This window comes from Anopheles stephensi, chromosome 2 (assembly GCF_013141755.1).
Source record: "Anopheles stephensi strain Indian chromosome 2, UCI_ANSTEP_V1.0, whole genome shotgun sequence".
NCBI lineage: Eukaryota > Metazoa > Arthropoda > Insecta > Diptera > Culicidae > Anopheles > Anopheles stephensi.
Window position 1 is genome coordinate 69,961,439 of NC_050202.1, and position 27,547 is coordinate 69,988,985.

At 47.9% G+C, this 27,547-nt stretch overlaps 5 protein-coding genes across 8 annotated transcripts; 3 read left to right on the forward strand and 2 right to left on the reverse strand.

Moving 5' to 3' along the window:
* The first annotated feature begins 320 nt into the window (after positions 1–320).
* LOC118504569 lies at positions 321–8,464 on the forward strand. Of its 4 annotated transcripts, none has more exons than XM_036039186.1 (4): positions 321–475; positions 3,772–4,172; positions 6,641–6,924; positions 7,007–8,464. In XM_036039186.1, the coding sequence occupies exons 2-4, from the start codon at positions 3,923–3,925 to the stop codon at positions 7,838–7,840; spliced, it is 1,368 nt and encodes a 455-aa protein (XP_035895079.1). In that variant the 5' UTR covers positions 321–475; positions 3,772–3,922; the 3' UTR covers positions 7,841–8,464. The 4 variants fall into 4 exon arrangements, with proteins under 4 accessions (XP_035895079.1, XP_035895078.1, XP_035895080.1 ...); XM_036039185.1 differs by having other exon boundaries at positions 321–424; XM_036039187.1 differs by lacking the exon at positions 321–475 and adding an exon at positions 2,804–3,023.
* Positions 8,465–8,701: 237 nt separating this feature from the next.
* LOC118504568 (ATP-binding cassette sub-family E member 1-like) lies at positions 8,702–11,480 on the reverse strand. Its single transcript, XM_036039183.1, has 4 exons — positions 11,344–11,480; positions 9,499–11,045; positions 9,193–9,427; positions 8,702–9,129 (listed from the first exon to the last, which is right to left on the reverse strand). The coding sequence occupies exons 2-4, from the start codon at positions 11,040–11,042 to the stop codon at positions 9,079–9,081; spliced, it is 1,830 nt and encodes a 609-aa protein (XP_035895076.1). The 5' UTR covers positions 11,043–11,045; positions 11,344–11,480; the 3' UTR covers positions 8,702–9,078.
* Positions 11,481–11,685: 205 nt separating this feature from the next.
* On the forward strand, positions 11,686–13,970 carry LOC118504567 (signal recognition particle subunit SRP68-like). The gene is made up of 2 exons (XM_036039182.1): positions 11,686–11,926; positions 12,024–13,970. The coding sequence occupies exons 1-2, from the start codon at positions 11,818–11,820 to the stop codon at positions 13,760–13,762; spliced, it is 1,848 nt and encodes a 615-aa protein (XP_035895075.1). The 5' UTR covers positions 11,686–11,817; the 3' UTR covers positions 13,763–13,970.
* Positions 13,971–14,102: 132 nt separating this feature from the next.
* On the forward strand, positions 14,103–21,316 carry LOC118504566. The gene is made up of 6 exons (XM_036039181.1): positions 14,103–15,499; positions 16,748–18,154; positions 18,247–18,917; positions 18,978–19,146; positions 19,213–19,410; positions 19,491–21,316. Exons 1-6 carry the CDS (start codon positions 15,148–15,150, stop codon positions 20,108–20,110), a joined length of 3,417 nt encoding a protein of 1,138 aa, XP_035895074.1. The 5' UTR covers positions 14,103–15,147; the 3' UTR covers positions 20,111–21,316.
* Positions 21,317–21,380: 64 nt separating this feature from the next.
* Positions 21,381–26,949, reverse strand: LOC118504571 (developmentally-regulated GTP-binding protein 2-like). The gene is made up of 3 exons (XM_036039188.1): positions 22,772–26,949; positions 21,832–22,697; positions 21,381–21,737 (listed from the first exon to the last, which is right to left on the reverse strand). The coding sequence occupies exons 1-3, from the start codon at positions 22,833–22,835 to the stop codon at positions 21,576–21,578; spliced, it is 1,092 nt and encodes a 363-aa protein (XP_035895081.1). The 5' UTR covers positions 22,836–26,949; the 3' UTR covers positions 21,381–21,575.
* Between the last annotated feature and the right edge of the window lie 598 nt (positions 26,950–27,547).

The following is a 27,547-nucleotide window of genomic DNA, read 5'->3' on the forward strand; positions in this document are numbered from 1 at the left end:
TGATGAGTCATGCAACTTTTAATATTTGGATATCTCAAAATGGCTTCCACGTGGTAACACGAGGATACTAAAAAAGCAACTTTAATGATTTAGTTAAAACTTTCAATCCTTTCGCGGATTTTTTTTTTTGTTCAGATAAATATCAATCTACTGCCCACTAAAGGTAAGAAAGGTAACACACTTTTGCCAATTACTGCAACAAGTAATGTTTTGAAAATAACTACTCGAAAACACCGGATTAGCGTAAACAATTTCAAACTAGCCTGTTTGTCACGCTAGACCGTTAGAATATTTATTCCTCGGTCCTACAAGGGGGCCCTATATTTGCAGTCGCAGTAGCGCACCGCTCAGTCATTCTTGTTTGTGCGTTTGTTAGTGTCGGACGGTGTTTTGTGACCTGGCCCTATCTGGAGCCAACATCTCGGTATTCTAAACACAGCCCAGCTACTACTAAAGCCTACTACTGCCACAAACCGTAAATCTGAGTTTCCTTTGTGTGTGAAGTTCCGCTTGGTTATGTCCTGACAGTTCGGAAAGCAAATAGCAACAAGTGATAAGAAGTACCTCAGGCGAATCTTGTAGACGTTCTAATTAAAGACTGTATTGTCTTGGAGGGTTTTGTTTTTGCCCCATGTGCTGTTAAGTATACTAAGCAAAAGAATTGGCATACTCATTGTGCATACAGGACGATACAGTTCGCCATGTTGTAATACGCCGAAGGCTCAGTTGCTCAGCGAACCATTTATTACCGTCCGGGGCACATTAAACATGGGTGCCGCATATGTGGTGCGCGTGTGCGCTATTGGATTTTCAAAAATTTATTCAAAATAATTCTTCTCTCTGCTGACGACCCGCTTGCCAATAGCGAACCCCACAGCAACATTGCCAAACATTCCATTTATGCAATCGATCGTCTGTTATCGGCGCGCGGTACAAGTACCGGACCGGCCCATGGCGCGGGCGTGACATAATTGAGATTCCAATTGTGCGTGTCGCGGGCACGCAAATTATGATGTCACGTAAACTTTCTTTCCAGCCCAATCCATCCTGACACACTGATTGCATCATGTGCGCCAACACTGCACAATATGAATAATAATCCACAACATTCGCGTCCAGTTGACAGCGCGGTTCGCTTACAGTGAAAATTTGCCGGCGCAAGCTTTGCCTGCGCGTTGCATTAAAAGCTTCATGACACCAATTCCTTCAAGGTCCTTCGGTCCGACTCGTTTTGCGTTTTGGGCAAAAGTGTCGGTGAAACGTCCTCTTTCAGTGAAACGGGAATCGAATGCAGCATTGCAACAGACCGGACCCAGACCGGGTGAAGTGAGGTCGTCAGCGGCAGGTTGCGGTTCGGTGGCGGCGAATACAGGATTTATTGCAGCATGGTACTTGGTAAGCTTAATGAGCTTAACGATTCAGAAGTGCTCTAAGTGGCGGTGCTTAAGTAATGGAGTTAATATTTCAATACTTTTTCTTCGGCCGGTTGGTAGCGGTACGTTTCTGGACGGGTCTATAAATTCCACGGAATCGTCGAATTCTTCGTCGTTTTAAAAGCCCCATTCGACACCCATTGTCGGTCAAGGTTTGACTTCTGGCTTTCTACAATATTTTGATTACCACTGTCCTCCAACCGGTTAGAGCTTCGGGTTTGCGCAGGGAGACGAGGAGTAGTAGGGAGATATCAATCCCGCTATGGTTAGAATCAAATGGTAGGTGTTTTGTTAAACAAGTACAATGACCGATCGGTTTATGGAAAATACCCCGCCTTGTAAAACTGGAAAATTTGGGCGTCTGTGCTATTTATAGCAACTGATTGACATTCACATTTTTGTGGATTCTTTTTACTTTGGAAGTTGGAGCTTCTAAAACATCCAGTTGAGCTTTAGCAAGTTTTGTAAATAAACTGAAAATGGTTAACTAAAATTGAGCCTAACCAGTTCAGCAGACACTCAACCATAAGCCTATTTGTGCCATACACCACAAACCGAACGGAAAGCATCGTGCAGCATCCAAAACCTTTCGCGCCGCATGTGATCGGCTTAGGCGTGACATTCAAAGCTTCAATGTCAAGGCGAGTTACGGTCTGACATTCCAAAAGGAAGTAAAGGGGTTGTGTGCTCAAGTGCCGCTTTCTAGCGACTGTCCTTTGGTGCACACTTTCCACGCATCTCAGCTCGGTGCGTAATAAAAAGCTTTGCAGCGAGAGAGAGCAAAAAACGAGGGAGAAGCTATTGCCGCCGCACGGCTGGTACGCGGCAGAGGTCACGAAAGCAAGCCAAGACAAGACGGACGGGACAAAGCACCAGTCATCAGTGATGATCGTCAACGCCGCCGCGTGCTTTGCAAACCTAAGATGACACCTACACACACCGTTTTCTCGCACACACAAACGCGCGAGCATCTAACTTGGACGGATTGACGTGCGTGTCGTCGACACGATGAAGGTGAACCGATCGCGCCGCCCCGATCGATGATGCAGCCCGAAGAATGTGGCTTATTGAAGTCAAGTGCATTTGATGCACACACTAACGCTCGGTACCACACGGCGCTGCCTAACGGCGCCACTGCGCGACAGGCGCGCACCAACCAAACGGGTGGGAGTGCGAGAGAGAGAGAGAGAGAGGGCGAGAGAAGGCGCGCTGCTGCTGTCCAGCGTACGATGGTGGCAACGCACCGTGCGCGCACCGTTTCGTTCGATGCCCTCCGCATTTTCAAGGACGCACGTGGTTTCGGTTGTCATGATTCACGCACACACCGACACACCGCGACTCGCCCGCCATCGTACAAACAGGCCCGGTGTGTGGTTTCCAATCATTTTCGGCACTGGCCGCAGCAGCGGCGGCGATCGAGAGCCCTGGTAGTAGTGCGTGATCGTTTACTAATTGAACGCCGATCGTACGGTTTGCAAGTTGCCGATCCGTCGCAATACACACGAGCGATCGACGGATGGATCGGGATTTACGTGTGAGACGCGTGAATGTCACGCTACGCACTTGTCGCACCGACCGTTCAGGCTTTCGGTAACAAACAAAACGCGAAATTGTGTCCCTTCTGCTGTGACACGGCAAGCAAAACAAAACAAAAAGTGGGTTACTCGAACAGTACGCGCGATTCTACACGTTCGTTTGCGTTCGTTCGCGGGCTGGTGTGGTTCGCAGCACCACGATAAAGCACACACTACTAAATACGCGCTCTAAGTACACTCGGACGGCCGCGCGCCATCACTACGAACGTGCCCGTGTACGCTGCGTATAGCTGCCGGTGCACGAGTGTGCGTGCAGGCCGTTATGAACGCCAAAGCTTCTTTTGCCTTCGGCCGTCGTCGGTAGATGCAATAATAAACACTTCGTTGTCAGCCGCCGTAGCGTACTGTACTTACCGTTCGTCGTCGTCGTCGTCGTCGTCGTCGTCGTACGGTCGTACGACAGTGTGCCCGTCCTGACCTGCACCAGAGTGTTCGGGTTCACTTTCACACGCGTCGCAGCTGCAAAAGCTACAACAAGCTGCCCGAGCCGCTCGAGAGCTTGGTTTTTGGCGGTGAAATGATGTCCCACTCCGTGACGTATTGTCGTTGGTCAAGGACGTAGTTTCTCGTGGTCGTGGTTCGGTGCGCTCGCTGCAGGTACCTTTCTCGCGCGGTCTGCTTTCTGGTTGCGGCGGCATTGGTTTAAGCTTTCGGTGTCTGTGAAAAGCTGCGGAAAACCCGAAAACATAAACAGCAATATGTCCCACCCGTACGGGGACTCACCAATCTTCTCTCTCCTCCAGCCAACCAGCAGTGAGTGGTGATTGTGTGTTGTGTTTACGTGTACAAAAGAATAAAAAGCGGCAACTAGTTAAAACATCCCCCGGCTGGGAGAAACAAAAAAAAACAAAGCAATATTGTTGAAAGTTAGTGTTAGACGGTGTAAACAACGCAATGAAGCAGGAGGTAGCGGTCGGCATCGTCGGTGGGTTCGTGGATGATGATCGGGATGTTTACATGATCGAGCGAAAAGACACGATCGTTGACATTATCCGGATGCAGCAGAAGGCCGATCTGTGGCAGACGCTTTCGGTCGATCTGGTCGACTGTGGGCCGGGCAGCCGCGAAGGTGACAATTACATGTCGATCATCAAACGAGTGGTGGCCCACTGCAAAGCGAAATCATCCGACGGGCGCAATCATGGTAAGTGCTAGTGAGTGTGTATAAAGCTTAAGAAGAAGAGTCTAACGATTTTATGTAGTTTTCTAATAGAATTATTCGCTTAAAACACACGACCGCTAACAATACACCTGCATTCTATGTTCTTTTTTCATTAACATCGATGCATTTCACATCAAACACCCACATGTGGTGCTAGTGAAGCGGTGTTGGAGAACGCGTCTGCCCGCACGTACAGAGCGCCAAACACTGTTCTAAGTTGAGCAATGACCGACCTTCACCGAGCTTTTCCGTCTTACTCTATCCGCTTGGGCCCCACTGTTGGTGCTGTTTGGTGTTTGTCGGGTACGGGCACGAGTTCAAACCAGGTGCAACATAGCAAACACAGCTGAACTTTCCTCCCCGGCCGGGTGGGTGATAGCATGCACCATTAAGAATGCATCCACCCCCTGAGGCGGTAAGGTGTTGCTGTTGTTGTTGCGGAAGAAAGCTAAACCCTTTCGTTGCATTTTTCCGTTAATGGGTAGAGAAAGAGCGAAAGAGAAAAACCCCGTGGGGGGGAAAACGCGATATACTCTCGTAGATTAAAAAAAAGTTTCGAGCGTGTATGTGAAAGTTCGCGCTGCAATGATGGGGCCGATGGAGACGCCCAGTAACTTTCAAGCCAGGCAGGGAAAAAATACAAAACTCGTCCCCCGAGCATGCGGTACGGTACGAGTAGAAGAATCGTAATCGCAAAACGTGAAATGGAATGGTCCCGTGATGCATGTTTGCTGTGCAATGCTTAAAATCGATTATTCTCGTGCCAAAGAAATTTCGTTTCAATGTCAAGTTCGGGAAGGGAACGGAAGCAAGAAATAACAATGGAAACACACATGCACATACACACCCGAACACGCGAAACCGTTGCATTCAATGTCAGCGTGGAATGCAATGACCTCGAGCTGGCGCCAGTAGCTGCATTCCCAGTGGCACAGACACAGGCTATTTTACGATCCATTCGATACCGTGCTGATGATGACTCACGTTGTAGATAGGAAAACTATTTTAAACTAAACAAAAAAGAACCGGAACTCGTAAAATCAATTCATTTTACAATAATCTATTATGCGGACGCTTGGTAAAAAAAAATAGGGGAAAAATAGCACAATACTGGACCATTTCCAACTTCCCATTGACCCTTGACCTAAGCACTCGTTTTTTCCCCCTACTCAGTGCTCAGGAAAAGGAAACCCCCCTTTGCTGTAGATTATTGATCCACCTGCTCGGGTGCATCTCACCCGATGGAGATGGATGTGAGTATATGCACAGCTTCTAGAAGACTTCTATTTTGATGCATTGCTTTGAAATAGATTAGTGTTTGCATATTTAAAAAGCGGACAACCCCTTTGATTGTCGAGAGGCTTGTCCCTCCCCACCCCAGGCTCACCTCGCTCTCTCTCTCTCGCTCTCCCACCCTCTTCCACCATCACCAAGCGTCGAATTTATTTCAAGGTTTCTAAGCTAACCCACTTTGACCGAGGTGGTATCAGCGAGCAAACGGAGTAAAATAGGTTAAAGCGCAGCGACGCGAAACAATCGCGCTGACGTCGTGGTCAGGCTGGTGGTGGTGTTGGGCCTAGCCGCTATGATGCCAGATGATGACGAGCGAATACTATTGCCGTATTGATTCGTTTGATTGCTTCCTTTGTGGTGCGCAGGGGAATTGATTCCATTCAAGCTGCAGTGTGGGTAGAAATGCTTTCCAAAGCGCATCAATTGCGCGTCATTAAGTAAATGATGTGTGTTTGCACTACACAAACATTACGCTGCGTAGTATACTACGCACATTGGCCGGGCTTCTGGGTGGGCGCGCAGTTTGGAACTAGAATTCACTTCTCAAGACACAGGATTTGCCTTCGATTAACGGTCAACTCTTCCTGTATGCTAGGAGAAGATATACAGCATCAAGGGATGCACAACGGTCTCTTGAAGTGATCCTTAAGTCACCAGCTCATCAGACTTTGCAGACTTCTTCTGCTTTGGCACTACAACTTCAGGAGGTATTACTTTGCCATGCCTGTTAGAAGTCTGCCATGCAAGCTAGAGCAGCTCTAAGTGGCAATAAGCAAGCTGTATTCTCTGCAATATAGAATCAAGATCTTCAAAGAATCTTAAGATCACCTCCATGGCATCCAACGTTCATTTGATTCGATAATTCGTCACAAGTTTGGCTTTTTTGTTGTAGTTGAGAAGATTAAAATCTAGGAACTAGCTAGACATACATTGGTCAATGTTACGCCACTCATATACTGAAGAGATCCCGCAAAACTTGTGCTTGGATCATCCTTTAATATTTAAAGCAAGGTTGAGAAATAGCACGATGTATAGTTTTACCCAAGTTCTTAGCCATATTGCTAATAGTCTTATCCTTTTCTCTCTCTCTCTCTCTCTCTCTCTCTCTCTCTCTCTCTCTCTCTCTCTCTCTCCCTCTCCCTCTCTTCCCCTATTAGTATTTACGATTTCGTTGATTTTCAAACGTCAAATCACAAACCCTAACCGACGGATGCTGTTCCGGTGCGATGCCGCATTCGAGAACGAAATCACCGCCTACGCAAGCATCATTCCCGTCCTGCAGCGGATATCGCCGTACGATCTACCGTACCCGAAGTGTGTGACGGCGGGCAGCGACGATCATGGTGACCGGATCGTGCTGGAGGATCTTACCACCAGCGGGTACGCGATGGAAGACCGACGGATCGGTCTTAGCTTCGAACACTGTATGGCCGTCATGAAGGTAAGTTTCCACCAGTCCCATACGCCCATTCGCCCCGTAATGCAAGTAGGCTGATGGAGGACTTTCGTGTACTTTGTCGCAGGAACTGGCCAAACTGCACGCAGTCTCGCTGGCATTGAAACACACGCAACCGCGCGAGTTTGCCGACGTCTGTGCGAAAGTGCGCGAGATCGTGTACTGTCCGGAGGCGGCCGATTTTTACACACATTCCCTCGAGTCGTCGCTGCGCGGTGCGCTGGACAGTTTGCGGTACAGCAACAGTAGCGAGGGCGATCTGGACGAGCCGATCCGGGCGGTGGAAGGTTTGACCGGCCGGCTCTATCGCATCATGTCCGGGCTCGTGTGCAACGGCGTGGACGACGCGTGGCGTGTCATCAGCCACGGTGACACCTGGGTCAACAATCTGATGTTCAGTGCCGATCGGCAGCACGTCAAGCTGATCGATCTACAAACGATGCGCTGCACCACACCGGTGCTCGACATACTGCATCTGCTGTACACGAGTACGGAGCGCGCGATGCGCGAACAGCACGTTACCGACCTGCTGCTCCAGTACCGCCGGACACTGTTGGAAGCGCTGAAGGAACACTTTTGCTCGTACGACGATCCAGCTGCGGCAGCGTCCACGATGCGCCATTTCGCAGAAATGTTTTCGTACCAGCGGCTGCGGGCCCAGTACGATCGCTGCCTGCCGTACGGGTTGGGCATTGCGATGTGGTTGCTGCCGGCCGTTACCTTCAACCCGGACCAAATACCCGACCTGGATGCGGTTACGATCAATGATTTCAAAACGAAGAAACACGACAAACGGATCGCACAGATGGTCTCGGTCAACTACCACACGCGAATGCGCGACATTGCCCTGGAAATGTACGACCAGGGCGTGCTGCAGCGGCTCAACACGGAGATCATCTAAGGTGCAGAACCGTCGTATTATCTTAAAGGGGGCGTGAGTGTGTCGGTGAGAGTTCAACCGTTGCGCGTGTGCCAGAAAGCTGCGAATTCAAGGGCTTAGTTGAGAGATCCGCACGGGCCTCAACGGGTTAGTCAGTCCGCAACGTTCATTGTACAGTGTGTTTGTGTTATGCTTTAGTCAGCTTAGAAAGAACAACAAAAACCGTAGCGATAGTTTGTACTTGTATAGTGCGCATTTGAGGCGTGTGTGTGGTCGACAGCCGGATTACGAAAGTGCAAAACAGAAAAAAAACATATTTAACTGCGATAGGGATCGTTTGAAAAGCTGAGACTTGCTTATTGTGCGATTGCGCAATCGGAAAACAACCGGTCGTAAGGTGCGCGCGATTAGCGTACCCGAGAGACGCGAGGGTTAGGAGACGGTCTCCGTGAAATTTGCCTACGTTGCGATTGCTAAGACGGCGAACTGCAAACGCCGCTCGTGTGCCACGTGTGCCCTTCTTCAGCCTTAAACGATCGATGGAAGAAGCAGGCTGCTAAGATGTTACCAATTAAACCTGTTGATGCGATAAGCCGCTAGTGTAAGATGACCTGTTTTTGTTGGATTCAATAAACAGCTGTTACTACAGATCGCGTTTAGTTGAGCTTCCGCGTTGCCACACCGTCCCTGCCGTAGTCCCTTAAAAAGGGTCCACCCCATTCCCTGACCTTCGTCTGCTAATCTGCTGCAGCACCGTTTGTTTTGGTTGAATTATCTTCCGCGGCGGATTGAATCAGACCGAAGCAAAAGGATTACCATGTTGATACGGCAGTTTCCCATGGCAGTCCCCAAGGCAGCAAATGAACGGGTAACAAGGTGTGATAATTTCGGTCTTCTTCCTCATAATTACAATCCGTGTTTATTTGTATGAAAAGAGTCAAACGAAAAACTGTATAAGATTTAAAAAAAAACAAAAGCCACCTTTCGTCGTCACACCCGGGAGGGCGAGCGCGTTATTGCAAACGAAACAAGCCGCTCAGCAAGAGAGAGATGGACGCCCTTGTCTTAAGTTTTTGTTGCTGTTATTGTTGTTGTTTGGCGCCTAGAAAATCACTATTATCGCCGGATGCGTTGTTTTCCCCCTCACGGCACGTACATCGAACGTGCCCGGAAAGGGCAGGCAAAACAAAGAAAACTAAAAATCGGTCCTGCATCGCGCCGTGCACATACTGATCGTTGCTAAAATTGTCGTCGCCGGCTTAAGATTCCTCGTAGAAGAAGTACTGACCGGCACGCTTTTGCTCCACATCCTGAAATGTTACCATATAATCAAGTACAAGCCGTACGGCATAAGCAGCAACACACCGACTTACCTTCACCGAGTTTAGCTTGTTGATTCTTGGCCGGAAGTTGTTCGGATCGCGTCGGAATGTGATCTCCAGCAGCTCCAGGAACCGATTCATACCGTTCAGCAGTGATTGAGGCGTGTGTGCGGTCGTGTCCACCGACGGTTGACCCTCGAAAACGATCACCCGGTCCGCCAGATAAGTTGCCATAATAAAATCGTGCTCCACGACGAACCCGGTCTTTTTGGCGTGTAGAATATATCTGCAAAATAAATAAAAAAGAATCGTTTCAGTAATTCTTCCGTCGCATCTTTCTTAACAAAGCTTTCTTACCTCTTGATGACCTTGGCCGCAATAAGACGTTGCTCGGAATCCAGATAGGCAGACGGTTCGTCGATCAAATATACGTCGGCCGGTTTGCCGAGACAAAGCACCAGTGCCACACGCTGCAACTCACCACCGGACAAGTTCTGCACCTCCTGATCCATAATTTCCTCGATCTTCAGCGGCTTCATCACGTCCGCCACGAATTGCGGATGGATGTAGGCATCGCGAATCTTCTCATGCAACAGGTACCGCACGGTCGACTGGCTCTTGGGCGAGATTTTCTGCGGTTTGTAGGAAATGTTCAGCACTGGTAGCGGTTCCGACTCCTCGTCCGGTTCCAGATTACCGGCCAACATACGGATGAACGTCGTTTTGCCCGTTCCGTTCTCTCCCAGCAGCACGATAATCTCCGAATCACTGAACTGCCCATCGTTTATCGTGAGCGTGAAGGATCCGAGCTTCTTCTTCATCCTCGGATACACGTAGTGACAGGTGCGCTTGATCTCTTCCTCGGACGCCGACTCCGACACCTTGAACGTCAACGATTCCGTTCGGAAGCGCATGTTTTCCGTGTGCACGTAACCGTCGAGGAAGATGTTGATACCTTCACGAACCGAGAACGGCATCGTTACGACACCGTAACAACCGGGCACACCGTACAGGCAGCAGATAAAATCGGACAGGTAGTCCAGCACGGACAGATCGTGCTCCACCACGATGATAAACTTGTCCGGATGGATCAACGAACGGATCGTCATGGCGCAGTTCAAACGTTGCTTCACGTCCAAATACGACGACGGTTCGTCGAACATGAAAATGTCACCGTCCTGGATGCACACCATCGCGCACGCAAACCGCTGCAATTCTCCACCGGACAGGGCCTGGATTTCACGGTCCCGAATGTGGGTCAGATCGAGCAAATCACAGATTTCCATCTGATTCTTACGCTCGTCCTTTTTGTCCAGCAGTGCCCCTACCGTACCCTTGATGGCCTTCGGAATTTGGTCCACGTACTGTGGCTTAATTAGCGCACGCAGACTATCCTCCAGAATCTTGGTAAAGTAGTTCTGCAGCTCGTTACCGCGGAAGTACCCCAAAATGTCCGTCCAATCCGGTGGGTCGGAATAGCGACCAAGATTCGGCTTTAGCTTGCCGGCCAAAATTTTCAGTGCCGTCGACTTTCCGATACCGTTCTGGCCCACCAGTCCCAACACCTCACCCGGACGCGGGATCGGCAAACGATGCAGCTTGAACGAGTTCTTCGAGTAGCGATGGGTCGTGTGTTTGTCCAGGTTGCTCGGGATGTTGATGATGGTGATCGCCTCAAAAGGACACTTTTTCACACAAATACCACAACCGATGCACAGCTCCTCCGAGAGTGTGGCGATCTTCGAGTCCATCGCCACCTCGATACAGAGCTTGCCCATACGCACGACCGGGCATGATTTCTTGCACTCCTGCCGACATCGCTTCGGTTTACACTTGTCCGAGCTGACGATCGCAATACGCGTCTGTTTGTCCGTCTCTTCGGCCGCACGGTTTCGAGACATTTTCTGTAACAAAGATAAACAACCAGCACATTAGAAACGTGTCACTTGCATGCTGCACTCACAGCCCAGGTGAAAGGCAATGCGAACGCGTAAGCACAGTGCGTGTACGGCCTCCTGCCCGCTGTCGGTAACAACTTGGTATGGGAATTCCCTTTCCCCATCCGAATAACCTCAAATCCTACCAACCAATCTAGGGCACTTGTTTACCTATGGCCGGGAGACTTTGTGTGTCTTTTCAAACATTGCCTATCTGCAAATATAGTTGAAATGCATCGAGTAGATCGTGAAAAAGCTAGCTTACCTGTCGAAATTTGTGATTCCGGACAGAAACGAAAAGAAAGTTCGTGCGTGTCAGACGGGTTTGGTCTTGCGGAAAGGCAGCACACTTGACAGCTGACACCGAGCTCGAGGTGCATTTTTTTGACACACACAGTGGGTATGCTGCTGGTACAATTCCGATACCTGATGGTTTGATAAATTAGTTTTAAATAATATTACAGCAGAAAATAATGTTAAGTTATTGTGAAAAATATAGGATAATTATTATCGCTAATATGTTGTGCACTTAATTAATTTCCTTCCTTATGTCGATGAGTCGACATTCGGAGCGCCGTTGTCGACATGGCTGTCAGGAGATTTTGTCAACACGACAACAATCTGTCAAACAGGAAAGCACGGGCCGAATTGACTTCGTGTCCACACAAAAATTGTCGGTGTAATTATTGTGTGTTCAATTAAAACATTGTTTAATTCCGGGTCCAGCATCAATTAAAGCATGGTTGAATCAAAGGCAGAAAAGGCCGAGGTTGGCCGGGAAGATGCGGACGAAGGCAAGGAGGAAATGGAGCCAGTCGATGTGCCGATGAAAGTGTTTACGGTGGAAAGTAAGGCTGGGTCCGAGTGGAAACATATCATCGTGGGACGATTCCTTGGGTGTGCGTGTGCTAACGATTGTTCCCTTTCACTTTGATTTACCTGTAGTCCTCCGTCTCATCAAGGACATGCAGCTGCAGCATGGTCTTCGCCATGGAGACTTTCAGCGCTACCGTGGGTACTGTTCCCGGCGCGTTAAGCGGCTCCGGAAAACTCTCAACCTACCTCAGGGTGACCGGCGACATTACAAGAAACGCAACGTAACGCTCGCCAACCTAGAGAAACCGGACTCGGACGAACGGTTCCTGCACATCCCGCTCATGCTGGCCGAACGTACGTGGTCGTACGCGATGCAGCTACGCCAGGAGTCGAACACGGAGCCGCGCAAACGGTTCCATCTAATTGAGAAGCTGCGTAAATCGTGCGTGTACGCACTGCAGCTGCAGGATCTGTGTAGCTCGGAGCGTTGCGATGCTCGTACGAAGCTGGAAGCGGAGGCATATTCCGCCTGGATCCATGGTTCGTTGCATTTCGAGCTGGCGCTGTGGAAATCGGCTGCCGAAAACTTGAAGAAGGCTCAGGTGATTTACGAAAATCTTGCCCAAGCCATGCCCGAGGAAGAGCAAACCATTTACCGGGCCAAGGTGGAAGAGCTGAAACCCAGTCTACGTTACTGTGCGTACAATGTTGGCGAGAACGCGTCGGTGAACGATTTGCTGGAGATGCGTGGCCAGGCTGGTTTGCTGGGCAATTTGAGCCATCTGGTGGCTCAAACGAAGGCCGAAAGCATGGAAGCGTTCCAGATGACGGAATGGCGCGGTCGTAGCGTCACAGTCCGACCGGAGAAGGTTCGACTGTTTTTGCTCAGCATACAGGAGCTGAACAAGAGCATTGAGAAGGCGAAAGATTTCCCGGCCAAGATAGAAATGCTGGAGAATGTGTTGCTCGATTGCAAGGATGCCATAGCGGCCATCAAGGATGAGATAAAGCAGGACCCGAAGTTGCGCCAAACGACGACCGACGGCGGATCGGCAGGATTGATCGGAATTCAGTATCTGTTGGCGTACATGTCGTACACCAGGCTAAAGCTAACGCTGGAACGTAATCTGCTGCTCGTCGCGCAGGCCAAGTTGACGCTGGACGATCCAAACGTAGCGGAAAAGACTCAACTTGCCGGTGGAGGTAAGAAAACAAAGCCGCAGGATCTGTCGCGGCTGTACGAGATCATTCTGCAGAACGTGACCGAAATGCAGCAGCTAAGCGGGCTGGAAAATGAAGCGTCGTATCAGGCCGAAATGGAAACGCTGTCGCTTTCATTCCGTGCCTTCCGTTGCTACTACATCGCCATCACGCTGGTCGCCATGAAACGCTGGCGGGAAGCGGTGGCAATGTACGAGCGATCGAAGAAGTATGCCAACGAGGCGACCAACTCCAAAACGCCCTGTAAGGATTTCGATTTGCGCACCGAGCTGAAGCAGCTGATCGCCACGATTGAGGGATGCAAATTCTCGGCCCATGCGTACAGCGTCCTCGAGGATGACACCGCGGACGATACGGTGCTGTTTGGCAAGAGTCAAAAATCGTCCAAACCACTGTACGAACGGCTAGCCCACTACAAGGAGGACGCGTCACTGAACTCGCGCAACCCGAACGTGTTCAAGCTGATCCCGGAGATGGAACCGATACCCGCCAAACCGCTGTTCTTCGATCTGGCCCTCAACTTTGTCGATTTCCCGTCGCTAGAGGATAAGATCGAGCAAAAGGCGGCCGGCAAGGGTGCGACCGCCGGAATGTCCGGCTTTGTGAAGGGTTTGTTCGGCTGGGGCGGTGGTGGCGCTAACAAGTAAATGCAATCCTTGCAGAGGAAATGCAGCCTATCGTACCGGAAACAAAAAATCTGTGTAGAGGGATATTTTGCATCTGCTTTTGTTTTTGATTACTGTATTGTTTTTTTCGCTTTTTTAATCACTATCACCGACTTGGAACTGGGATGGAAATCGGTGACTAGCATGTCAACACTACCAATAAATAACAATCCATATGTTACAAGCCCAACCTCTCGTCAGTGGAAACCCATACGAACGGTCCGAACAGAACAGCAGTTCAAGCGGTTACGGCGGTTGAAAAAAAACCCCTCCCGTTGCCAACACCATCCACAAATACCGGCCACTCGAAGGATGATGCTATGGTAGATGCGCTTTTTACCCTCCATCGGAATGGTGGGTGTTTCGGGTGGTCACATGCGCAGTGCGCGCCTGCTCGCCGGAGAAGAGGCAGAATGTGTCATCTGCCCGGAAACAATCGTGCTCCCCCGCTTTTCCAGCGGAAAACCCGCACGAAAACGGGAACGCTTCGCTGTTTACGCGGAGAAGCGCGCGTGGCCAACCGAAAGGTGTGCGTGTATATCAATATCAACAGAGCGCTCTTTTTCACCACGATGTTTTCCCGTTTTTTTCTACTCACCCCAACCCAAAACGGCCGTGTGGAAAAACGTCGTGACGTGAAGCTTTCGTGGTGATTTTCCTCCAACGGGGAGCAATCGGTCGTGGACAGTGCACTGGCGCGGACCGATTTTTCCCGTGCGAGCTTGCTCGAGAAAAACCTTTGGAATAAAACTTGGTTGCTGCACATATTTCATTCATGTGCTACGAAGAACGCAACGCCTTAGAGTACACGGACGAAGTACAAAAGTTTGTGGCGCATTTCGTAACGGTGTGTGGATAACGCTTCGTTTGGGAAGTGAGTGAGTTTTTTGGAGTGCAAAGCTAAAGAACAAACCCATCCATACGCACATTCCGTCACATATGGTTGGCGAAAAACGGTGCCATCGGTGCGGCAACAGTGGTATCGCGATAGTTGTGTGGCTTAAGGACGGCGTTCTTCCAGCGGCCCGAGCATAACATCCTGGCATCGGGTGGCATTGTGGCAACAAAAGGTCACAACAATAGGCAACAGATTACCCCGTTCCGGGCCGGGGGGTGGCTGTATTTTCTTTTTCATTGTTTGCTCGAACTGGAGCGGAAAATTCAGTCCCGAGCGCACACAACGCTACGTCTCGCTCGCGCTCTCCCGTGTGTGTGTGTGTGTGTGTGTGTGTGTGGTGCGTCGACCGCAGTTGCAATCGTCGTTTCGGTAAAGGACATTCCCAGCACGTCGGTTCACGGTGGTGCACCGTTTGCTGAAAACCCTCGCAGCGGGACGGACCGGGGGGCGAGTGGTGCAGGCGGCCACCATGGAGCTGATACGGAAGAAGATGAAACCCTACCAACCGTCGGAACAGCTGGTGGTGCGCGACAGCGTCAGCCTCAGCATGGACGAGGACCTGAGCGATGACGTGGAGGACGAGGTGTTCATACGGGACGGGCGCACCTGTCGCACGTACGAGGACCGGGGTGCGAAACGGCCCCTGATGGCACCGCGCCGCAAGTACGGCAAAGCAACAAGTGGCAATGGGAGCGCGGGTGGCAATGGGGTTGGCGGCGTGCGGTCGTCGAGCCCCATCCTGAAGAAGTATCGCCGCCGGAAGTGCTGGAAGTGTTGCGAACCGTTCTGCTACGGGCTGGCTGCGGTGACCGTGCTTATCGGTAAGTTGGTAGCAGCCACTGGCCAGTGGCGATATGCGGCGACAACTTACGACGCAAAAGAGTATGGCGTAGGATCAAAAAAGTAAAAAAAAAAATGGAAGCGAAACTTGAAGGGATAAACCGCAGCGGTGAACCTCGCGTGCGAAAGTAAAGGTGTCCATCGTGCGTGCCTGCTCTTTGGCGCAGTCGATGTGCCACCATATTCCACACACCGGTTGTTAGTTTTAATGAGTTTATGAATTATAGACACCCGCCGAGCGCACGAGGCGGACGATGATGACCTTTCTGTGCTGGCTTGTGGTCGGTTTGCGAATTTTTTGGATGAATTGATAAAGAAATGGCAAGTATCGGGTGGTCGGTGGCTGGCGAAGCAATAATTTGGCCGTCTTGTACGTTATGCCAGACGCAGTTGAACAGTACAAGAAGGTTTCTTTTTTCATTTAGTTTACTTTACCTTAATTATTTAAGTAGCGAGTATATATGTTTCACACGTGGTTCACAGCGGCTCAAGCTTTTGCTACTGATACGTGGTAATGCTTTGCAATGCCCTACTAACGTATGCATTAAAAATGGGCTTATTAAAAATAAGCTTATCTTGGCAATGAACTGCTACTCCGATTTGACCGCAGACTGATTGGATGATGGATGGTAGACTCCTAATTAAGGACTGCCCAACATATCTAGTATGGAGGTCCACTGTAGTGGGACGTTAGGAGTGAAGATAGGAAACATCACATCCCTTTTTCTTCTGATGCTTGTACATGGTACGGGGATCCGGCCGAGACATTGAGGTGAAAAACAAATATGACGTCAATATATCTGAGTGAGGGGTGAAATGAAGAACCCTTTTCGTTATCATCAAATACTAAGTAATGGTTCATGGTTGATCAAAAACGACAAACTGTATCAGAAAGATGTTGCCGCTAGGTTGCTCAGAATTAGCCCAACCTCGACTGATGCTGCCTCCATTGCTTCACGGTTTGGGCACTTTAGTCGAAGCACTCTCAAAATAGAGAGAGAGGCTCGGTTGTAAAGTCTAAATCAATTAATGTCACAAAGAGCTGGAACTCCTTCGTCGAAAGTAGAAGGTGGTTGTGCGAAAAATTCGTCGAACGTAGTTCGTTGAATCTAATAATGCAGTTGACGATGCATAGCGGAAGTACCTGGAGGGAGCGTCATCGCTTGAAAAGTTTTTAATTTCGTATGCAAACGATGAAGTTTAACACCACCTTAACGTATTCTTCGCAGGTCTTATAGTGTTGGCTGCACTGCTGCTGACGGCTTTCCCACAGCCACTGCAAAAGATCAAGATATGGTTTCACAAGGAGTCCGCCTTTAGCAGCGCCGTCATACGGGACAAGTTCAGCAGTTTAATGTACACCGCCGATGGTACAACGTACGGAGGTCCTGACGGACGCAACGGCACGCTTGAGGTGGTCCCCTGCACCCAGATAACGGTTCAAAACGTGTGGACACGTGTGATTGCTCGCGTAAACACTGAGAGTCCTCTGCGGAAGCTGGACGTGAATGGGGACGGTGTGGATGACATCATTGTTGGGTATGGGATCGACGAGATGGTCGACGAAGGAGTGCGAGATTACATCCCCCAGTGTACGTCGCGCAAGACGGGCATCACCGATCTGTGCGGTGGTGGCCTGTTGGCGTTGAACGGAATCGATGGTGAAACACTGTGGCAACGGTGGACATCGTTTACGATCTTCTCGCTAAAGTGTAACATCGACATCAACTCGGACGGTGGGAATGACTGTGTGGCAGCCGGGCGGGGCGGACTTATATTGGCGCTGGATGGACACAACGGCCGCATACTGTGGGAGCTGAAGGATTATTCGGACTTGGAAAGCTACGCAGAAATAAACATCGATCTGTACACGATCAATGTGGTGCGGGACTTGAACGGGGACGGTATATCGGACCTTATCGCGGTACACGTGGAAGAAACGCAACGAGCGCACGGTGGACACATCAAGCTAATTTCCGGCGCTACCGGAACCATCTTACGCAGCATTCCCACCCCGTACCGGGAGGAAATGTTTGTACCGATCCAGGAGTTACCGAGGGCGGATGGTTCGGATGTGTTTCTGGTGGTCACCGGTGGGCAGAATTCGCCCGGTGGCGTTTACGTACTGAAGCAGGAGAACCTCATGAAGTACCCGGGCGAAAGTGCATTCGAGCCGATCGTACGGCTAGAGTCGTCCGGATTTATGGTACCGGCCGTACTGTCCGACCTGAACGGAGACGGTACGGAGGACATTGTGGTCAGCTCGTTCAACTCGACCGTGTACGCGTTCGATGGGGTGAATCGTACGCAGCTGTGGTCCTACACGATCGCCGACTCGGAGAGCGTTAGCTCGATCGTCCCCGGACACTTCGACCATGACAATGTGACGGACTTTATGGTGAAGTACAATACGGGGCCAGGATTTCCGATTTACTACTACTCGCAAACGATGATCATCAACGGCACGAATGGGAAACCATTTTTGGACAGTTCGATCAAAGATTCTGGTGGTCCTAACGGGTTGCTCGGAGGCATAACTATCTCCCAAACCGGCGGAGGTGATCTGTTTCTACATTGGCAAACACAGTGCCGGAATCGTACGACAGACACAACGGAGGAGTATCAGTTCATACCCGGTAAGTACGATTGGTAGGAAAAAAACCGGCTGACGAGCGAGAGAAAAACTTACTTAAACTCCTCTTGTTTTTCCTGATGCAACTGCTTGCAGAAAGCGACGTTATCCAACAATCACGTGCGGACACGTGCGCGTTGCGTTACAACCAATCGTCAGTGCTTAAGCTGTACGCCATAACGCGTCACGTGGAGCCACCGGGTGCGGTCATATTTTCGTCCGATGACTTAACAATCCGGCTAAACGAAACGGGCACATCGGAGCAAGCGCAACCGAACTATGTGGCACCGATGAAACATCCGAAGATGAAGCTAAAGGGACGCAACGATGGTCAGAGCAGTGCAACGATGCGCAAAACTTCCGTCGAGGCGGCAGCCGTAGGACAACAGGCAACGAACCAGGCCGACGTCCGTATGGATAAAAAGTTATCGCCATCGCAACAGCCCAACCCGGTCCCGGTGGGAGTTGTAGTGGATAGTCCGGGTCAGGCGGCGGTTCTCGGCAACCGGCGCAAGGATCCCTTCCGCGGGCAGCAGCAATCCGCAGCAGCGGCACAATCGATCGACACCCTTGCGGAGGAAGAAGCGAAGCGGCAGGAGAAGATGGCGCTGAACAATGTGTACAAAAAGTACATCTACAATGCGAACGACCAGGAAGCGGTCGGGGATCTTGCCGGTCCGCTAGGTGCGATGGGTGACGAGGGTAGAGGTGGTGATGAACGAAAGCCGTACATCTATCTTCCCTACGATCAAATGGAGCAGGATGGCGTGAGTAATCAGATAATTGTGGGCAACATTAACATGGCGATTAATTCCAAACACTTCCAGCGCAATCCTTACTTGACGAATCAAATCCCACAGGGTCCGGTCGGTGGTTTGGACTATGACTATGGAACGTCACCGCTTGAGGAGGACGGACGACCAATTCCCGTACCGTACAAGCGTCCGCGCTATCGCTCCAACGGACGAGACGTTCGCAGCAAGTTTGGCGTTTTCGGTAAGTGTATATCAAAATCGTGTACTTGAAGACAAACTCACCTGCTTGGTTGTTGTTGTCCTCCAGACGACATAGAACTTCACGATCGTTCACTGGAGGAGCAGGTGTTCAACGAGTCCAATCCGAACTCGCAGATCGTGAAGAAAGTGTTGCTCAACGATGAGATAATGGACGATTTGAAGAACGCCGACCTGGGCACCAAGGGTTCTAAGGAGACACTATGGGATTTGGAGATGGAAAAGGAGGCTAAGGAAGCTATGAACGGTAAGGATTGGTGATAGGTTTGATAGAAGAAGAGAGTAACCGTAAAGTTGGCCTCCGGTTTTTGTGTTACGCTTTTTTAGATGTCAACGCTATGAACTATGAGTATAATAATAAGGCCCGACGTCAGGCAGGAACTACTGTCCCGGTCAAAACGACGACAAGCGCAACTCCATCAACCACCATCCCGGCATTGCTGCAGAAGCAGCCCTTGGTACTTCCAAACGAAAACATTCTTCCCTCGATCGCTTCGACCGGTGTATTGCTGAAATCGGTCACCAGCACGGGCGGCGGTACTACCACACCGACCACTTCCACCACACCAGCCACCCTTACCCCGTCAACGATCGACTACGTATTTGTGATGAACATCCGCGAATCGGAACAGTATCCACCACTGTTTCTCGATTCCGACCTCAGCTGCATACAGGAAAAGATGCAAGCCTACCGGACGTACCGTAACGAGGATATGGTTCAGCTGGAGAAAAAGTTCTTTGCCCAGTGTTTGAAGGCACGGTTGCCCAACTTCCTCACACCACAGTACCCTCGGTTCGAGACACAAATCATCGTCACGCGGGTGGAGATCGGATGTGGCTGCAGTGCCGATTTGAACCCGGCACGTGAAGTTTGCTCCAAGCTGCACAGCTACGAGCAGCAACGGTGGACCCAGTACATGGGCAATGATGGGCACGGTCGCTACTGAAACTGTGCCGGGGAGAAAGAACAGATTTTTTAAATGACTCTCTGTGACTCTCTCTCTCTATCTTTCTCTTCTCAACAAATGGAAGGCTGTTCCTGCTGTATTCTTCTTGTTGGAAGTATTATTGTGCCATTTTTTTACTTTACCAGTTTGTAATAATCTGTTGCGCAAAATTGTGGGCTGGGACACAGTTTTTTTTTTAATGCTGTTCATTGGTGACACAACTGACAAATTCAAAACCGTCGTACAAAAAAGAGGTGAATTGAGGTATAGTGTGCTGGGCGTAGATGAACGGACGGACAGTAAGCAGGATTTGAGCACACATTGGAAAGCTTCAAACATACTATTTTATCATCCTTTCCTCGGTGTAAAGTAGTGATGGGAATAACTACTCAGTAACGCGAATTAAATCAGAGCGAATGAGTTAGAATAGTGAGTCAAATCTTAAACTCACTCTGTAAGAGTTAAATCTCGAGGAATGATTTAACGCTCCGTGCCGATTAATCACTCGCTCACTGTGTTGTAAACTCTTATCTATCGAAGCGATATTTAACTCACGAGTGAGTAAAACGAAGTGAGTGAGTTAATACGAAGTGAATGAGTTAAAAAGCATTAAGTGAGTGGTTGGACGGCACGGAGAGTTCAATCATAAATGAGTTGAAATTTCTCTGAAGTGATGATTCAAATCATCTCATTCATTGCTGACTCAGTTTGCACATCACTAGTGTAAAGTAGGCTAGGCAAAAAGGGGTTTTTGCATGGTGTTTGAACCGAACTACCAACCATCATCACCATTAACTACTACTACTTGAGTGAACCGCAGATAGGACAATCCCCTTACGCAAAGTGAAGTGTTGATAAATCAGAGAAGAAAATTATATTAATGTACATTTAGAATAGCAACAGATTGAGGGAAGCCAACGGTAAGAGGGCCACTCCGATGAAGCTACTGTTTGGTGATTAGTGGCCAGCGCATACTTATGCATACTGATATCATACAATATCGATCAAAAGTATTATCAGATTAGATAAGATCAGCCAGAAGCATCAGTATGGAAGTGGAGGTTTGAAAAACGGAATATTTACAAGAATGGTATCGAGCAAATGGAAGCTACTAAACTATGTAACGAGAAAACAAGTGATTACCGATTGCAGGGGCATGTAGAGAACTTGAAGATATGTAAATATAGTGTGGAATGGAAAAGAGAATGGACTGCTCAAAATATTGGCCAAGCAAGGACCGCTTCTAATTGTAGGTAAGTACTATTTAAAATTAATTTTACGTTATTGTTTGTGTTTATTTAAACGAGTAACCAAAAAGAAAATCGGCAAACCACGGAAAAGAATCGGTTTCAGTTCATTCTTTACGGGGGTCTGGCCTTATTTTATCTTGCAAAGAAGAAACCTCCCTATCATGGGGACAACTCTATACCAGGAGGACGCAGAAAGTGTTGCTTGTGGAAGAGGGTTACTTTTTAACGACCTGAATAACGTCCTCATCGTTCATGATGTGCGAAATACCCACCCGTTGGGGAGAATATTTCGTCGAGGTGCCCCAAACGAGCGCATACTTGAACTGGGCCGCAAGCGTACGATGAATTGCGTGACACACGTGTTCCACCGTAACACCCTGCAATTAAAAAAACCACAAATTATTAATTCATCGCTTTGGAAACCCACCTTCTGGGCCGCTTCGGTTAAAACAACCGTTGAAATGTACTTACCCTTCGTAGAATTAGACCGTCGTCAAAGTCTGGCGGTGCACCCGGCTTTTTGGTGTACACCCGGATCAGCTGTAAATGTTCCCACAGCACCTCCAGCAGATAGTCCAGATTGAGATGCATGTTACAGCTGACCACGACCGAGTACGGTTGCCGGGCAAGCCGGTCCACCTCTTCGATCGAGATCTGATCGATCTTGTTGTACACGTAGATGCACGGCAAATAGATCCGATTCCCGGACACCACGTCGATGAACTCGTCCTCGGTACAATCCTCTCGGAACAGCACTTCCGCGTTAAAGATCTTGAACGAGTGCAGTATCGTTTGCACCATCTTTTCGTTGCAGCGCGTCAGTGGGCACGTCGCGTTAAAGCTTACGCCGCCACCCTTCTTAATCTTGAAGTAGATGTTCGGCTTTCGTTTGTTCAACCGCAACCCGACTGACTCCAGCTCGTACTCAAGCAGATCGCGGTGCACGTTCGGTTTCGTAGCGTCCAGCATCATCAGCACCAGATCGGCCGTGCGCGCCACGGCAATAACCTGCCGACCACGACCCTTGCCCTGCGCAGCACCTTCAATAATACCGGGCAAATCGAGCAGCTGTATGTTGGCCCCCTTGTACTCGATCACACCCGGGATGCAGGTGAGCGTGGTGAATTCGTAGTTCGCTGCCTCGCTCTCCGTTTTGGTCAGCGTCGACAGTAGCGTAGATTTACCGACCGATGGGAACCCGATCAGGGCAATGCGAGCGTCGCCCGACTTCAGTACATCGAACCCATCACCCTTTTCGCCCTTCTTCGACGGTTCCAGCAGCTGTGACCGGTACTTGGCTAGTTTCGCCTTCAGCAAACCCAGATGGTACTCGGTTGCTGGCGTAACAGAAACAACGGAGGATAGGGGTTACGGTTTTACCCAATAGCGTACGTAAACAGGCGTTGCTTACCTTTATTTTTCTGTGTTTTCGCAATCTCCTTCTCGATGTCCGAGATTTTTTCCAAGATACCCATGGTGAGGACGACGATGCTGCCGGGACCGGACGGGTTTTCTATCGAACCACAGATGCTATCGCAAAGCAGGCAGCGTTAGGCTGTAAGTTTCTACGGCACTTATTGCAAATAGGCCTAAATTTCAGCAAGGAAATGGTTTGATAAACGGGACAAATTATTTAGGTTCCTGCGTGGTTTTGCGTGGTGAAGGCTTCTTCTTCTTCTTTTTGTCGAGGTATTACCACGGTACCACATAGGAATCCAAACTTAGGCTTTCCTTAGTTACTCCGTGGTTGAGGCTTATTACCACTACCCCTAGTGATTTATGGACCGGCTGCTGAGGCCATATGTCCTGATGTTCTATGGTTGTTACAATTGTTCTGTTCTGTTTTTCCGTCTCTCGGTTGTGGGAAGGTTCGTGTTTTGCTTTATGACGTTCTTGTGTGCGTGACTGTTCTTTGCATTTATATCACAGGATTGAGCGGTTGTGATTTCGATTTATGTTTCATGTAGCTATGTAATTCAGAACTTTATCCTATTGTCTTTTATGAATTTGATTATTTTAATCAATCCTAATGAGTCTTTTCTTTTCCATGTTTTTTTGAACGCTACTTCGTTGATGTGGGTTGTTTTTCTTCGTTCTAAGGCATATCTTTCGCAATGGAAGACCCTATGCTTGGCCGTGTCCGGCACATTACATGTACCGCATAGGCCGTTGTCCACTACCCTCATTTTGTGTAACCAGTAGTTACTGTGATCGTGTCCCGATATTAATCTGTTGATCATTTTTATGCCATGAGCTGGTAGTTTTAGTCGGTGATGCCACATTCTTTTCTCCATTCGAGTTTGATACTCCGCAAAAGTTTTGCCTTTGTGCTGGCTTATTTCTTTATACCACGTGTTAGCTTCCTCCTTTGCCTTGTTTTCGAAAATTGTTAGCGCGTCTTTGAGCGGTATTTTATTGTTTATGGTGTTGTTGCTTGTAATCCCTTCCTTAGCAAGCCTGTCCGCTACCTCGTTTCCCTCAATACCAACGTGGCTGGGGATCCACTGTATTCTGAGGTTCACTTTTATGCCATTGTTCAAGATTTCCGACACTATATCGTCCGTGTAAAATTCCTCCAAGGCTCCTTTGATAATGAGGCATGCCGCGCGACTATCAGTGAAAATAATTGGGCCATCTAATCGTTCCTTGATCACAAAGTCTAGAGCAAGTTTTATAGCGTACAGTTCTGTTGAGCATATGGACATAGGATTTTTCAGTCTATAGGATTGGTTTAGTAGTACTTGGCTGCCACTGATGATGTATATTCCTATACCGCAGTTTTCGTCTATCTTACTCCCATCTGTGTAGACTTGTATGGATGTGGGGGTGGTAATTGTGGTGTTAATCAAGTCAAGACTTAGCTGACGTGCTGTTGTGGGGTTATAGCGTTGTTTGCAGTTTTCTAAACCGGGTATTGAGGTGGATATCTTTATGGTACTACTACTTTGGATAGTATTATTGAATTGGTATGTGACTATGGATTGTAGAGTTTCATTGAAGTTTAGGTAGTTTTTTTCTATTTCTGATAGTCTGACGGTTCGACGATGATTTAGCTTGGAAAATAGGGCTTTGTTAGGTGCGGAATATGCTATTGTTTTTGCTATTTGTTTGCATACGAGATATTTGGCTCGAATGTGGAAAGGTCTTTCTGCTGCTATGGCATGGAGCGTGTTGAGCGGCGTTGATCTAGTGCATCCGGTTATTCTTCTTAAGGATTGATTTAATGTGATGTTAACCCTGCGAAGTTTGTTCTTGTTTGCATTGAGGCTAAATCCTATCCCATATTCTATAGTACCTCGTACTATGGCTCGATGTACTTGCATGGCCTTTTCTGGGTTGACGTGGTTAGAATTGTTGCAAATAGTTTTAATCGGGTTTAGTCTGTTTGTTGTTTTGGCGATTTGATTGTCAAGATGCTTGTTGAATTTTAATTTGTCGTCAATCGTTAAGCCCAGGAATTTGTGTTCTTTCGTTTGCTCTATCACTTCGCCATCTACATTTACTCTGATACTGAACTTGCTGTTAGGGAAGGTCATTACTTTTGATTTGGCACTGTTGATTTCTAGATTGAGCTGGCTGAGGCGCTCTTTTAGCCATGTGATGCTTCTTTGCAACGCTGTTTCAACTGCTTTTGGTGTTATTCCGGTTTCAATAATTGCAAAGTCATCCGCATACTGCAATAATCTGATCTTACTGTTGTTTAGTTCATGGCAGCTGCTCGTGTAGATGTTAAAGAGAGTTGGTGAAAGCACATCACCTTGTGGAAGACCGTTACTAACAATCCGTTTGATTGTTTCTTTTCCCACTGTTACTTCTAGGCTTCTGTTATTCAGAAAACTTGCAACCCATGCAATATCCTCTTCAGATATCATGTCAAGTCTGAGAATTTCAAGAAGTTCCTGGGTGAGTACGCTGTTGTAAGCGTTTTTAACATCTATAAAGACTACTCCCGTGTATTTTCTTTTTGCATTGTTGTGAAGAATTTTATGAACCAGGAGGTTTACAACAGTCATCGTGGATCTATGTCTTCGGAAGCCAAATGTGGTTTCCGGAAGGATATTAAATTGCTCCAGGTGCTGTGTTATATTTTGCAGGACTGCTGAATTGACTATTTTAACCAATGTACACAGAAGTGCTATAGGCCTATAATTTTCTACACAGTTTGTGTCTTTTCCAATTTTGCCAATTGCTACTATCTTGATTTTTTTCAGTTTTTTCGGTACCCTTCCATTTTGGTACATGTTATTCAGTTCTTTGATCAGTACCAGAACCACTTCATCATTCAGCAATTTCAGGGCTTTGTATGATATACCATCAGTACCAGGTGTTGTGTTTTTTTTATTGGCTAATATTTTTTTCCATTTCTCCAAATTCAAGATTTCGATGTCTGAAATGAATTGTGGAGCGTACTGCCATCTTGGCCTTTTCGGGCTGCTGAAGTTTAACTTTAGGAATTTTTTCGCATTTTCCGTACTTTCGGCTATTATATTAATGCCGTTATTGTTGATTGGTTTTCCATGACATTTGTTCACAAGGTCCCACAGTTCTTTGCTAGTGCTGTCCGAGTTGACCTTATCTAACCATTTTTCAAAGTTTTTCTTCTTCTCCACTTTTTTTAGGAACTTGAATTTAGCTAGGTCCTTTTTGGATTGAATCAAGTTTTCTATACTACGGTTGCGATTAAAATTTCTTCGAGCTTCGTTCTTTTTTTCCCAAGCCCTTTGGAGCTCTTTACTCCACCAGCTTTTTGGTGTGTATTCAATGGATTTGGTGTTTTGTTTCATGATTTTCTGGAGGGTATTTTTAAGGCTATCTATGGTGGTATTTTCGGTACTACTTATATCACAGATTTGTTGTTCTACTCTTACCATATTTATCACAGATCTTGTTTGTACTTTGGTAGGCTTTTTTAAGGCTATGTGAATTATTCTGTGTCCGCTGTTGCCAATGTGTTGGTTTGTGACCTTACGTTCGACATCTAGAACCATATTAGGTGTAACGATGGTTAGGTCAATGGCAGTATTTTTTTTATTTACATCAGGGTTTATAAAGGTATGTTCCTTACTATGCACCAGTACCAAATCGCTGCTATTAACTTCTTCCAGCGTGATTCTTCCCCTCATGTCACAGAAGTGGTTGCCCCACGCTGTGTGATGGGCGTTGAAATCACCCGTTATTATGGCTTTTGTGTTGTTGACCGTACGAAGTAGCAGCTTGAAATATTTGGCGAATATGTGTTTAGGTGTGGTGGGTTTCACATAGGTGCTGATTACCATTATATTCAGCCCTTTTAGTTTGATACCAGTAGATTGCATGTGTTCGTTCTTAGGGTGTACCTGTACGCTTTCTACTCGATATTTTTTATGTACAAAGATGCTACAACCACCATAGCCATCTTCTCTGTTTTGGTAAAAATGATTGTAATTATTTATTCTTGTTTTGCTTGCAGTGTGATCCACTAGCCAAGTTTCTTGCAGGCAGATCACATCAATGTTTTCGTTGCTTAAGATGTGCTTCAGCTCGTCTATGTTGTTTAGTAGTCCTTGTATGTTTGTTTGTGTTACTTTGATGTTGGTTTGTGCAGCCATTTTAATAGTAGAGTGTATCTTATACTATTTCTCTGAATCGTTTGGCTGCATACTCCTTTCTTTGTTCTTTTGTCATTGCTTTGAATGGTATATTTTCTTCATTATTTTGTGTGTTATTAATGTTATTCATAACTCCTGAGTTGGTCGAGGGGGCTATGTTTGTGGATGAGATGTTATCTTCGTCATCTGATGTGTTGATGATGATCGTTTTCGTCATGGGTGGTGTATTAATTGTTTCCTTTTCTGTGTTGTTTTTTTCTGTACTTTCTGTGCTATTTTTAGTTTTTGTATTATTATTTTCTGTTATTTTATTATTATTTTCATTATTGTTTGCTGTAATTTCTTTGTTTTCTTCGTTGTTGTGATCATTAGGTGCGGTTTGGGTGTTTTTCTTATTGGCTGTGTATGTGGCGTAGTCTACGGTGGTATACTTCCTAGGGATGACAGGAGCAATGTTCCTGCGGATGACTCTTGCTTCGCGCATTGTTACTCTCTTTTCTACCTGTATTTTCTTGATTTCACACTCATCCTTATATATGGGGCATTCTTTGTCAAGCGTGCCATGAGCATCTCCACACTCTGCGCACTTTGCTAGGTTT

Excerpts from the sequence above, each read along its gene's own strand:
- LOC118504569 (XM_036039186.1), top strand. The coding sequence starts at position 3,923 with ATGAAGCAGGAGGTAGCGGTCGGCATCGTCGGTGGGTTCGTGGATGAT. Across the intron at positions 4,173-6,640 it reads ATCCGACGGGCGCAATCATG|TATTTACGATTTCGTTGATT; the intron begins GTAAGTGCTAGT and ends TTCCCCTATTAG. Across the intron at positions 6,925-7,006 it reads ACTGTATGGCCGTCATGAAG|GAACTGGCCAAACTGCACGC; the intron begins GTAAGTTTCCAC and ends ACTTTGTCGCAG.
- LOC118504571 (XM_036039188.1), bottom strand. The coding sequence starts at position 22,835 with ATGGGTATCTTGGAAAAAATCTCGGACATCGAGAAGGAGATTGCGAAA. Across the intron at positions 22,698-22,771 it reads GAAAACACAGAAAAATAAAG|CAACCGAGTACCATCTGGGT; the intron begins GTAAGCAACGCC and ends CTGTTACGCCAG. Across the intron at positions 21,738-21,831 it reads ACGGTCTAATTCTACGAAGG|GGTGTTACGGTGGAACACGT; the intron begins GTAAGTACATTT and ends TTTTAATTGCAG.
- LOC118504566 (XM_036039181.1), top strand. The coding sequence starts at position 15,148 with ATGGAGCTGATACGGAAGAAGATGAAACCCTACCAACCGTCGGAACAG. Across the intron at positions 18,155-18,246 it reads GGAGTATCAGTTCATACCCG|AAAGCGACGTTATCCAACAA; the intron begins GTAAGTACGATT and ends AACTGCTTGCAG. Across the intron at positions 19,147-19,212 it reads CAGCAAGTTTGGCGTTTTCG|ACGACATAGAACTTCACGAT; the intron begins GTAAGTGTATAT and ends GTTGTCCTCCAG.
- LOC118504567 (XM_036039182.1), top strand. The coding sequence starts at position 11,818 with ATGGTTGAATCAAAGGCAGAAAAGGCCGAGGTTGGCCGGGAAGATGCG. Across the intron at positions 11,927-12,023 it reads GAAAGTGTTTACGGTGGAAA|TCCTCCGTCTCATCAAGGAC; the intron begins GTAAGGCTGGGT and ends ATTTACCTGTAG.
- LOC118504568 (XM_036039183.1), bottom strand. The coding sequence starts at position 11,042 with ATGTCTCGAAACCGTGCGGCCGAAGAGACGGACAAACAGACGCGTATT. Across the intron at positions 9,428-9,498 it reads GCGGCCAAGGTCATCAAGAG|ATATATTCTACACGCCAAAA; the intron begins GTAAGAAAGCTT and ends TTTATTTTGCAG. Across the intron at positions 9,130-9,192 it reads ACAAGCTAAACTCGGTGAAG|GATGTGGAGCAAAAGCGTGC; the intron begins GTAAGTCGGTGT and ends GTAACATTTCAG.